Below are 13,865 nucleotides of genomic sequence, written 5' to 3'. Positions count from 1 at the left end.
TTTTTCTCAAAAACCAAAAAAAAAACAAAATGGTTTTTTAAAAGGGGCCCCCCAAAAAAAAAAAAAAAAAAAAAAAAAAAAAAAATAGGGTATCGGAAGCCCAAACGAGTGACTGAGTCCCGGAACTAACATATCAGGAAGCTCGACTTTTAAATACAGCATTCCAAACTTTCAACATCCTAAATCAGGGAAAATCGGGGACTAACCTAATAACAACAGTTCTTTCACCTTAAGTCTCTAAAAACTTGTTGCACCCTCTTTGGCAATATCGGTATTTTTTTCTTCTCAGAGTAGGTTACCGAAAGCTTCCATTCAGACATCACGGTATAACCTCCCACTACGTCTTCGGGCTGGGAAATATGAAATTCAATATCCATCATACCTAATATTCGAGACAAACCTTCCCTTTTGTTTCTTCTCCCGCTAGTTGACAGGTCGTCACGACCTTTTCTTCTGGGAAAACAAAAGCCCTGATCTACCTCAATAAATATCATAAAAATCATTCTAGCAATCCTTCCCTTCTTCCTCTGTTGTTTTTTCAATTATAAAATAAAATACGTTAAACTTTTTGCTCACTCTTGCGTCTCCCCCTGATGGAAAGTATGGTGATATGCCAGGTTGTCGCCAGCGAAGCTTTACACGTCCCCCTGATAGATATGACAAGTTATTTAGTTTAACGCGTTGGACTTTCTTTGGGTCTGGAGGATGGTGGTTCGAGTCCAAGTCTATTTTTTATCTAGGTGTAATATTTGGGGAACGATATTTGTGCCAAGCATTTATGTGTGCCTAACACATTTAAAAAAAGTCCGTTTTAGTTAGTTGTTGTGATGTGATGTGAAAGGAGGAACACCGACATATTGCTAGGCACTTTGATAGGTGAGAAAAGAAATTCCAACGGAGAGCCAAAAATCAAGATGACGTCATGAACTTCGTCGAACAGTGAACCCGACCTGTCTTAGGTACTAGGTAGTCTACTGTCGTGAGTTACGCACATTACGTACGTGATGTCACGTTATGTGCTTTCTAGGGCTATGCTAAAAAGATGGTGTATTTTATAGTTGCCGATTTGAATGATCCTCGGACCTTTTCATAATCACGTTTATTTTCTTCTAACTTAAATTCAGGTGCACTAACATTAGTGATTTAACATTACTTGTGTAGGTTTGACTTTGATTTATACCTTTTGGTCTTTTTCATATCACCGTATCACTCTTTTTTCCTTATTTCCAAAGGTAATGAGCTTACGGGCACTTATCTATGTAGGTAGATATTTTTTCTATCTTCAAAACCCTTTGGGAAGTTCTGAAATGAAGGTTCAAAATCTAAATTTTCAGAGAAAGTATTGTAAAAACACTCGCCGCTTCTGTTCTCGAGAAAATTAAAACATACTATTGTTGGAACATATGTACAAAACAGAAAAGGTACTTAAACTGCACCGTGCATCTGGAGTAATAATATATGCAGTTTTTATGCTCTGAAAATATTTGAAAATTGCAATATGTACATGCAAATAATAATCACCCCATTTTATATAATGCACTTCCTTTCTGTTCAATGAAATTCAATGCATTCACAAATCCAAACTCCTTCTATGGGGTAAATGAAAAAGCTTCCCGCAAAGCAGATTATAACGACATTTTATTGTGAGCGGAGAACTTTTTTTTATGCAAATAATAATCACCCCATTTTATATAATGCACTTCCTTTCTGTTCAATGAAATTCAATGCATTCACAAATCCAAACTCCTTCTAATGGGGTAAATGAAAAAGCTTCCCGCAAAGCAGATTATAACGACATTTTATTGTGAGCGGAGAACTTTTTTTTTCTTCTTCAAAGAAAGCTCAGCTTTCTACTAGACTTTGTGTTTAACTTGCATAATACCTTCTCATATGATGATGTAAACAGAAGGGTCTTTTCTTAACGGTGCGGAACAGAACTTTTATGTATGTCTCTTGAGCTCAGCTTTCTACTAGACTTTGTGTTTAACTTGCATAATACCTTCTCATATGATGATGTAAACAGAAGGGTCTTTTCTTAACGGTGTGGAACAGAACTTTTATGTCTCTTGGAGAATTTTGACCTCTGAACCCATGACCCTTGGATTCTAAAGCTTGTTGAACCGCGAGTAATTTTATGTGGGACACTTGATAGGGTTGAAAGCGGGGGAAAGTACATTGAACTTTCTGCGATTCTTGTTTTCATTGTGTTCATTAATGTTTTCTGTTGAATGCTCTTGGAATAATTTTAAACAATTTTGCTCTTTATTGCAAATCACAAGTGGGCAAGGTTAATGACCCAGGCTTTTTGTCCATTAATTTAATCCTGAGAGTTCTCGTAGGGATGTGTGGGTATATCTCGAATCCAGAATTGTGAGCATAGGTATATCTATCAGTACTATCACAAATATTGAGGAAAAATTGGCTTTATTTTCTGTTGAATGCTCTTGGAATAATTTTAAACAATTTTGCTCTTTATTGCAAATCACAAGTGGGCAAGGTTAATGACCCAGGCTTTCTGTCCATTAATTTAATCCTGAGAGTTCTCGTAGGGATATGTGTGGGTATATCTCGAATCCAGAAGTGTGAGCATAGGTATCTATCAGTCCTATCACAAATATTGAGAAAAAATTGGCTTTAACCACTGAACGCTTAAGAATGAACAGAGAACATGGAAGAGTGACATGTTAAATGAAATTTTAAGCATTTCTATTGCAATCAGCGTGTTTCGAACTTCCTTTATCAGCGAAGAAAAAAAAAGTGGTTGAGCCCCATTTATAATCATGTTCGAGTAAGATCTTATATTCGCCTATAATATTGGCTAAATTTCCCATTTGTACAAGTAGATCTATGAAACACGAAACATTCTACTTCTAAAAATTCTTATATTCTAAGTATTTCCTATAGTAAAGTATGGAACAACATTTATAACAAGTCCTGTATAATAAGTCCTATAATACGGGCTTTCGCGAAGTTCCTATAAAATCAACTCCTAAGACTGGCTGTTCATTTTTAAATTAATTCTTACTGATATCTTTCGGTGAAACGACCATCTTTAAAATTTGGCTTTAATAGAGGCAATTTCCCTGTATTACAGGACTTATAAGTTTCATGAAACAGGGCCCTGTAGCCATTTTGAGACACATGTTGCGAAACATATTGTCTTCGCCAAAACATGTGATCAGCAATCGATCCTCGGCAGCAAAGACTTTTTCGTGTTAGAATATACGTACACGTTGATGTATAAGAATGAAAATATAAACTGTCTCCTGATATTCCTCTCCCCCTCAAATAAAGAAAGTGCTATGAAACTTTCGTAACAGGAAAAGAAATTGTGAGAACCATCATCGTCTTGATAAAAAGGGGAGTTTAGTCGCCTCTCAAGTCCCCAGCAAATCCCAGACATTACTTCAACTCCGCTATTCTTGACCTTTCTACTGCATCCTTATATTGATCCAGTTATTCTTCCTCTTTTTGGTCTTCTTCTGGTATGGGTTTGGGTTGAAAATGCCATAGAAGATGGTCATGACTTCAAATGACTAGATAGTCCAGATACTCTCTATGTGGGACCAAAGCAGTTGTATATAGTTTTGTTGACTTATCAAGTCGCTTTAGAAAAAAAAACCTTTCTTCTACATGTTGCAATAAAGGCGTTGTATGAACTCGCATTTAAAAGTAAAACTTCAGAGGGACCTTACTCATGCTAGAAGTTAGAACTTGGTCTATGTCACAGTTACGCTGTGTCCACAGTAGTCCACACAGTCGACGGCTGTCGATCGACGAGGTGGATCTGTGTTGTCGAAGCAGTGTGGACGGTTCAGTCGACATCGATCGACGGCCGTCGACTATCTGTGGACACAATTTTATTATCAGTTTGTCATTTTATTTTACCATTAGACCTTCCCCACCTTTATTTTCCACCGTCTACGTTATATGGTTGCCGATATAACTTTCTGACAGTCCATTTATTGCCATTCTTGTTAAACCTCATGTCACCTCAGGACGGAAGAGGCTCATGCCAATCCTTTTGTCTGCCTATTTATTTTCCATTGTAAAAAAATTCACAGCCCTTGAGAGTCGCAAATACTTCCTATGTATAAGCCAATCCTTTTGTCTGCCTATTTATTTTCCATTGTAAAAAAATTCACAGCCCTTGAGAGTCGCAAATACTTCCTATGTATAAAAAAATGCAGTTGTAAGTTAATTTGCAATAGCCCCAAGTTTTCGCCAGGTGTTCTCTTCTATCGAAGACGCTGTGGCAAGATAGAGAATACGAACGCATTTCGAATTGCTCACACGGAAAAGTTGTCTGTTTTAATCCTATTTCATGGGCCCTTTCAAGTAGTTAAACTTAGCTTTGGTTGATTTTCACTTTGTAATTATTGACTGCCAATCGGATGTCTTAAACCAAACGGTCGGTTTAACTTTAATTTCAATTCAAAGTAGAGCCCCAGGCATTATCATTATTTACAGTTCTGTTGTTCTTGTTGGTTCTTGATTGTCTAATAAATTTCACAAATTTAGTCATATTCTGCTATATTTGATGAATCTTCGACAATGCTGATACTTTGGCTTTGGACAATTGGATGTGTTATTAAAGTACTTATGTATGCTATTAAAGTACTTGAGTATGTTTCTATGATTCCACTCTGTATGACATTCTCTGTATGGATCAAATTTAGTCATATTCTGCTATATTTGATGAATCTTCGACAATGCTGATACTTTGGCTTTGGACAATTGGATGTGTTATTAAAGTACCTACTTATGTATGCTATTAAAGTACTTGAGTATGTTTCTATGATTCCACTCTGTATGACATTCTCTGTATGGATACCGTAGTTTCAACTTGGTATTTCTCCTCTACAGTGCTGCTATTTTCCTCTCCCTTAGGCCGCTCTCATCTATTACCTGCCTGATACCTTTACCATGGCATATTGGTGTTTAAGGTTCTGGTTGTGTACTGGGATATGATAGGATAGGGTAAAATCCTCTCCTGGGTAAAGGGCTAGTTTTTTGTTTGTACAGTTTGGCGATGAACTATTAACCTACGCAAGCTTGCGGGGTAAGTTACCACTTCAGTGCCAAACTGTACAAACGAAAAACTAGCCCTAGAAGTCAAGTCCATCATATCCCAGTATGGGGTCCACTGGATTGAAGCGATTACTAGTCTTCTGACTAAATCTATTAGGGTACCCGATACCAACTCTCCTCTTGTTCATTTCATGTCCGTCTCTTCTCGAATCACCTTTTTCAAAAAGTCCTTCACTCATGTTTAAGGACTTTCAAAAACCACAACCTTATTGATGCCATGCTCTCGTGGAATGGTTTTCTTCCCGAGGGAGCACAGGATACCGGGAGAATCGTGTGAGAGTTCCCTAGTCTCATCGCTAGTGAAAGTTCTGAACCCCCATCACGTGAGAGGGACAGAGAAAAGTTCAAAAGAAAACGAGGATGAAATTTAAATATCTTGTTCTAACGGTAAACATGATGATGTAATCCAAGTGCGGGGAGAGAGGGAGGAGGGAAATGTCTTTTGTTGTGTGTTAACTTTCTACTGGCCAGGGGACATCCCCCCATCTACCGTGTGAAAGACTTTCTTCTGCTTTCCCAACAGTGCCTCTTCTCTTCAGGCGAACATTATGTCTTCTGCGCCTTCAGTCTGAGCTGCTTGCCAATACCATTGAAATGTACCAGTTTGAATCGGCATTCGGCGCTGAATAAGAATCCCCACCAAAGACTGCATTTTCATCAAATTTAATGTGAAAATCACTACCTAACTTTCCATTCCCAAGACTGTCAAGATTTTTCCAGATGTAGACACTAACAAATCTAATAATATGCTAAGGTGTTTGGCTGAAAGAAAGACCATTTCATTACCTCATTGCATAAGATAACCAAGGAACATTCATATGTTCAAGATGAAATAGATTGATGATGTGATGAATAATAAAGCTTTCAATTTTCAAGTTCTCGTGAATTCACGAAAGAAAGTTCGCCTCTTACATCCAATCGTCCCTTCTTTCTTTCGTCTTTTGAAAGTTGTTATTCTTCGATTATCATAATTTCTCTTCCCGATCTTTCATAAATCATCATATTCTTCTTGGATTTAACAATATTCATTTTATTCCCAGAGTTCTATTTTTGTTATTTTTACAATTTATTCAAATTTTGTTTTACTAATCGATAAACAGATTTTATTCTGGCTGAGAAAAAGGGCTTTAAAATTCTACTCAATAATCTTGGGGATGAAATTATCATTTTTTTTTTCTTTTTCTTTTGGGATTTGGAAATTTTGTACCTTTACATGTCTGTTATTTGTTTTCCTTACATACTTATGTACATTTGTACAACGTTGTTATTTGTTTCCTTTACATACTCATGTACATTTGTACAATTTGTAGAATGTTTGATAGAGGGAAGGGAATGTCAGAAAAACTTTGTCCTATTTACTGTGAAGAATCCCCAAACTTTTCCAAGTTCGTTGCTATCACCAAAACCGTCAAATTTTCGTGTTCCGACAGTCTACAACTTGATTGATCAGATTCGGTTTATGCTAATTGATAGTGTAGTTTCGGTTGTAGAAAGATTCATCAGCTATGCTGTTGCCTGTTGCCCAGGGAAAGATTCATGAGCTATAGGTACTGTCTACTGCCCAGGGAATTACAAAGAAATAAAAAATGTATTTATCATGTTACATAGCACAAAAAGACGGATTTTCCTTAGATCTTGTGCAACCAAATGAAAACTAAACTGTCCCCTTGACGTGTCTTAAACACATCAGTGACAAGCTGGAAAAATACACAACTTTTAATTTGTCACTTTTCATAAGACAAGGTTGGTACAGGTCTTGTTAAAATGTGTCTTGTATCTTGTCCCGTCATTCACCATTGAAAGGACATAATATTAAGGGCTGCAACGGCCGAAAACTCGTCTCTTCGTTTTCAAGAAAGATTTCATTTCATTTATTTTTTCCCGAAGAATTTTTTCTTGGAAGTACTTTTTTCCCATATGGTTCCAGGAAAGATTCGTATAAGCTTAACCCATCTTTTGGGGCAGTTTGTCCCTACACCAAAGTCTCAGAGTGGCCTTTTTTCATACACAAAAAGCCCACTTTAGAGGCTTAGGTGTAGGGGCAACTGCCCCAAGAGGTAAGCTTATACGAATCTTTCTTGGAAGCTTATGGGGGAAAAGTGGAAGACCATTTTGTGAGATCAAGCGTGCCAAGAGGCGTGCGAACGTCAAGAGTTCGAAGCGACCCCGACGCAACGCTTGCCCGATATTAACACGAAACATGGTACGTATTACAAATGGTATTTGGTATTAACACGAAACATGGTATTTAATATTACAAATTAAACATTTTTTTTTTTTTTTTTTTTTTTTTTGGGATTTGGAAATTTTGTACCTTTACATGTCTATTATTTGTTTCCTTTACATACTTATGTGCAATTGTACAACGTTGTTATTTGTTTCTCTTACATACTTATGTACATTAGTACAACTGTACAACGTTTCATAGAGGGAAGGGAAAGTCAGTGGTTACAACCAAGATCTGCTGACTGCTCCTATTCAACTTTGTCCTATTTGCTGTGAAGTGAAGAATCCCCAAGCTTTTCCAAGTTCGTTGCTATCACCAAAACCGTCAAATCTTCGTGTTCCGACAGTCTGCAACTTGATTGATTAGATTCGGTTTATGCTAATTGATAGCTTTTTCACTGTAGTTTCGGTTGTAGGAAGATTCATCAGCTCTGCTGTTGCCTGTTGCCCAGGGAAAGATTCATGAGCTATAGGTACTGTCTACTGCCCAGGGGATTACAAAGAAATAATTATAGTAATACACGTGGAGACTCCATGTCCCCCGTATTTAATATTTTTTTTAATAATACATATTGAGCTTTATTTATTTTTAGTCTAGTCCTGAAAACCCCATTATTTCTATACGGGATAAATTAACAGTTCCTTATAAAACTCGCACTGGTGAATGTACAAAAGCACATAATGCTCCATAACACAATTAATAATATACCATGATTCTCATCGCCATTCTGTCCATGTTTAGTCTATGGCGACGTTAAGAGGTGACAACTACCTTCACTGTCCGCCATTTTACAAATGGACATTCAAGTATCAAAATCATCATGTCTTGAATGATTCTCATCGCCATTCTGTCCATGTTTAGTCTATGGCGACGTTAAGAGGTGACAACTACCTTCACTGTCCGCCATTTTACAAATGAACATTCAAGTATCAAAATCATCATGTCTTGGTGGTGAGACTTTAGTGTGTAATGTAGTGTATTGTAGTGATTACCTACCTGTTAAAAGTTAGAAGAGGAGGGAATAGAAATACAAGAGAAAAGATGGTGAGAAGAGAATAAACCTGATCGTAGATCGGCATAGATGAAAAGGGAATAAAGGGGAAAACAAGGACTTGTGTCCCTCACTGATATGTTAATGACTATGTACCTACTTGGATATGATCTCAAAATTAAACATTCCTGTCTACTTGTCCAAAAATAGAATTCGGTGATCTGAAGAAAGACTGATAGAAGAAAATACCAAGTATTTCAACTTTTCTTCTTTGCTATGAATTGTCTTTGGGTGTATGAATATGATTTAGAATAGGTACCCCGCTTCATGTACAGTCGATTTTTAAATTTGACTAACTGGGTGTCAAATTAAAGAGACAATTCGTTTGGTAAATATTGTCTTTATTTAGTAGTTACCCATGAAAGTTCAATTGAATAACATGAAGTCCATACGATTTATCACTTGAGCTTCCCTCTATTCAGTGTTCTGAGGGTGATTAAACTATTGAAGACTTATAGAGGAGTGGGGGTCCAGTATTTCCTATGTAGCTTCTTCCCATGGACTGAAAATAAATCACTCACTGATATGTTAATGACTATGTACCTACTTGGATATGATCTCAAAATTAAACATTCCTGTCTACTTGTCCAAAAATAGAATTAGGTGAAAATAACAAGTACTTCAACTTGTCTTTGGGTATATGAATATGATTTAGAGTAGGTACCCCGCTTTTCTTACCCAAAAATGAACTATTCCTGAAATTCTTTATGTACAGTCGATTTTTAAATGTGACTAACTGGGTGTCAAATTAAAGAGACAATACGTCTGGTAAATATTGTCTTTATTTTGTAGTTACCCATGAAAGTTCAATTGAATAACATGAAGTCCATACGATTTATTACTTGAGCTTCCCTCTATTCAGTGTTCTGAGGGTGATTAAACTATTGAAGACTTATAGAGGAGTGGGGGTCCAGCATTTCCTATGTAGCTTCTTCCCATGGACTGAAAATAAGATCTATTCAATTCAAACAAGATAAAGTAGGGACAAATAATAATCATTTTTATTTTTTTATAACGAATTACTTTCAGTGAAGCTTTCTTTATACGATACGAATTTGTTAACCCGTTCTGTCTACCATGGTGTCTTTCTGTAGACGAAATCTTGACCTATAATATCTATCCATATAGTTACAGACTGGTAAAATTTAGACAAAATAGCGTAATCTAGAAAAGAAAAATCCAGAGTTTCGAAATTTGGCATTTTGAGTTTCACGAGTCATACAATTTATGGGGTGTAGTAATCAGGGAAAGACATTCATGCTTAACACAACTATAATGCCTCCTTTTATAATTACAGTGAACATTTTGAGTTTGGCTTCAGCAGCTGTCAAAATCAAGTTGCCTAGGAGGCAGATAGGGACAACTGTTGGTACTCATGAGCTACAAGCAAAAACCAAGTGTCCTCAAGTGACCCTTCTATTCCCAAGCAAGAACAACTTAACCACATAGAGTATAGAGTAAAACACAAGATGACAATATGATAAGGAACCATGAATAATTCATGTTATCAGTTACCTGGCCAAGTAGGTTCTGAACTCTTTACTTTTCAGTTGATCTATGAATTTCTTGCCTGCAGATGCTGCCATTTTACAAGACTAAAGTTTTTTCTTCTAGGTACAGTAAATTTGAAGATGAGACTATTTTCTTTCAAAGTTTCAAACGTTAGTTAATTTACGAAATAACTATTTCAAAGTCAATTAAAGTCATGCTTTCCTACTACTTCTTAAAATTTATCACTTTTCAATCTTTTAATCAAATCTGATTGGTTGTTGATAACATCCCCAAACGTCATTTGTTTATATATGAGAAGTTAGCGCAATCGGACACACACTTACGAATCCACTGCGCTCTCACCTCCGTGACTTGTGTGAGAAGCCAGCGCAATAAACGCATGTAGATTCTGGAAAAAAATTGAACGCATTTTTGAAATTTTGAAAAAATCTCTTTTCCCCCCCCAGAGCGTGACTTGTGTGAGAAGCCAGCGCAATAAACGCATGTAGATTCTGGAAAAAAATTGAACGCATTTTTGAAATTTTGAAAAAATCTCTTCCCCCCCCCCGAGCAGTAAAAATTTTAGTAAAATATAAAATAAATTTCAAATCAAAAGAATAATAAAAATCCATGTTTTATTATTTAATAGATCAGGTAATCAAGGTAAGTTAAAGATTTACAGGTAGATCAGGACTCGAAATAATTACTGCATTTTTATGCATTGTCATCTATCTTTTCTTATCTCATCTCGAGTATTGAACATTGCTGTGAGGCTCCGTTGAGGCACCTTTTGGGTATCTGACCAAACTCAGGAAAGAAGGATCTCCACAATCAGTCCCAGTCCCAACAGGTAAGCTGAATTTTTCATGTGGAACAACTTTAATTTTGACTCAAAGTTTTGTCAATCAAATTGTTTAATGCACTTACTTTCTTCTTTCTAAGAGGTTTGATAAAGGAAACTGCAACTGCCAAGGTATTAACTATATGGACGTGAATAAGAACAGATAATTTATGTGTTGTGAAGAAAAGGTTAAGAATATGCTCATTACTTGGGAATTCAGGTGTTTGCAATAGTTATTAGAACATGGTATGCATGGACTGTCGGGCTAGTTTGGGCTCTAACTTGGACTTCTACAAGTTTTGTCTATTATTGGCTTGAAAAAAAAATGTCGAATTTCAAACAATAATTAAATTTATTATATTATTGTTGAATTGGACCTAGCCTGGCTGAGGCAAATCCTGATTAGGGCAGTGTACACATACAGCAAAATTTATAGAACACTAAAAACTTTGTTAACAACCTACTGGATAAACGTTACAGAGTCACAGTCCTCTGACAGAAATTAACTAATAATAGTTACTTAACCAGATATGTTCAAATTCTTTAAACTTTAAATAGTAGGTACATAGGTAGTTATTAATTTAAGCTGCCTATCTACATATAAGAAATAATATGTTTTCCTTCTTAAGTATTACTTGGCACAAAAAATGCTGTAAAAAAAGTTGGTGCAACAAGTTTACAAATTTGGACTTTTAAAGGGAACATTGAATCTTAAATAGTTGTAATGAAAAATAAAGGAATATCAAAGAAAAAATACTTTCACCTACTTTAAATACTTTGTATAACTAATTAAAACAATCTTATTCTAACCCTACTCTGCTATTAAAATAAATCACCATTCCCCTTATAATAAACAATAATGCCCACAATGTTGACTATTACTTAATGTAGTTGTAAACATTTCTTTTCAACTTATTCTAGAGGGGGCAAATACTTTTTGTATTCAAATTTCCGAAGTCAATCTTTAAAATATTATTTGCAAGATTCAATTTTTATTTAAATGGTCATACCATTGAACTTGAGTTGACGAACACAAAGTTTGGCTTTTAAAAATGAAGGTTTCCTTCCCCCTAAACGCAATTTTTCGGTTTGGTGGTTTGGTGGTACGGTGGTACTAGATAAGATACTCCTTTACCTTTATAACCTCTCACACTTTAATGTACCAGTTTGAATCGGCATTCGGCGCTGAATAAGAATCCCCACCAAAGACAGCATTTTCATCAAATGTGAAAATCACTACCTAACTTTCCATTCCCAAGACTGTCAAGATTTTTCCAGATGTAGACACTAACAAATCTAATAATATGCTAAGGTGTTTGGCTGAAAGAAAGACCATTTCATTACCTCATTGCATAAGATAACCAAGGAACATTCATATGTTTAAGATGAAATAGATTCTATAACCTCTCACACTTTAATGTACCAGTTTGAATCGGCATTCGGCGCTGAATAAGAATCCCCACCAAAGACTGCATTTTCATCAAATTTAATGTGAAAATCACTACCTAACTTTCCATTCCCAAGACTGTCAAGATTTTTCCAGATGTAGACACTAATAAATCTAATAATATGCTAAGGTGTTTGGCTGGAAGAAAGACCATTTCATTACCTCATTGCATAAGATAACCAAGGAACATTCATATGTTCAAGATGAAATAGATTGATGATGTGATGAATAATAAAGCTTTCAATTTTCAAGTTCTCGTGAATTCACGAAAGAAAGTTCGCCTCTTACATCCAATCGTCCCTTCTTTCTTTCGTCTTTTGAAAGTTGTTATTCTTCGATTATCATAATTTCTCTTCCCGATCTTTCATAAATCATCATATTCTTCTTGCATTTAACAATATTCATTTTATTCCCAGAGTTCTATTTTTGTTATTTTTAGAACTTATTCAAATTTTGTTTTACTAATCGATAAACAGCTTTTATTCTGTCTGAGAAAAAGGAAAATGTATTTATCATGTTACATAGCACAAAAAGACGGATTTTCCTTAGATCTTGTGCAACCAAATGAAAACTAAACTGTCCCCTTGATGTGTCTTAAACACATCAGTGACAAGCTGAAAAAATACACAACTTTTAATTTGTCACTTTTCATAAGACAAGGTTGGTACAGGTCTTGTTAAAATGTGTCTTATATCTTGTCCCGTCATTCACCATTGAAAGAACATAATATTAAGGGCTGCAAGGGCCGAAAACTCGTCTCTTCGTTTTCAAGAAAGATTTCATTTCATTTATTTTTTCCTGAAGAATTTTTTCTTGGAAGTACTTTTTTCCCATATGGTTCCAGGAAAGATTCGCATAAGCTTAACCCATCTTTTGGAGCAGTTTGTCCCTACACCAAAGTCTCAGAGTGGCCTTTTTTCATACACAAAAAGCCCACTCTAGAGGCTTAGGTGTAGGAGCAACTGCCCCAAGAGGTGGGTTAAGCTTATGCGAATCTTTCTTGGAAGCAAATGGTGGAAAAGTGGAAGACCATTTTGTGAGATCAAGCGTGCCAAGAGGCGTGCGAACGTCAAGAGTTCGAAGCGACCCCGAGCAACGCTTGGCCGATATTAACACGAAACATGCTATTACAAATGGTATTTGGTATTAACACGAAACATACTTTTTGGTATTACAAATTAAACTGAATTCCTTTTTACCTACGTTTTCAGGTTTGACATGTTCCAGTGCAGAATTGCAGGTGCAGCCAGTATTTACTCGAGTATGATTCTCAATTTGACACTGCTTGTATTGGTATACCTAGTACTGAAGCACCCTTACATGAACAAAATGACTACTTTACCAATTTCGAGTACAAAATCAAAGATGCAATCAAATATCCTGACTTTGACATCATCAAAGAAATGAATCTGAATCTCAGTGGAAAGCAGACTCCTAGTACAGGAAATACAATAAATGAGCACTTAAAAGATCAGAGAACACCTGTAAACATTGAAATGACCATAACTATATGGACGTGAATAAGAACAGATAATTTATGTGTTGTGAAGAAAAGGTTAAGAATATGCTCATTACTTGGGAATTCAGGTGTTCGCAATAGTTATTAGAACATGGTATGCATGGACTGTCGGGCTAGTTTGGGCTCTACCTTGGACTTCTACAAGTTTTGTCTATTATTGGCTTGAAGAAAAAAAAAAAAATGTCGAATTTCAAACAA

At 35.9% G+C, this 13,865-nt stretch overlaps 1 protein-coding gene across 1 annotated transcript in view; it reads left to right on the top strand.

The window, feature by feature from the left end:
• LOC103513782 overlaps positions 1-13,609 on the top strand; it is a 34,717-nt gene extending 21,108 nt beyond the window's left edge. Inside the window, exon 19 of the mRNA XM_026826890.1 lies at positions 13,360-13,609. Within this exon, the coding sequence (XP_026682691.1) occupies positions 13,360-13,555 (196 nt within the window). The 3' untranslated portion in view covers positions 13,556-13,609. The remainder of the gene's footprint in view (positions 1-13,359) is intronic.
• The last annotated feature ends 256 nt before the right edge of the window (positions 13,610-13,865 follow it).

Source organism: Diaphorina citri, unplaced genomic scaffold (genome assembly GCF_000475195.1).
Source record: "Diaphorina citri unplaced genomic scaffold, Diaci psyllid genome assembly version 1.1 scaffold1025, whole genome shotgun sequence".
Taxonomy (NCBI): domain Eukaryota; kingdom Metazoa; phylum Arthropoda; class Insecta; order Hemiptera; family Psyllidae; genus Diaphorina; species Diaphorina citri.
Note: the sequence above shows the minus strand (reverse complement) of the source record. Positions and strands in the feature narration are given on the sequence as shown.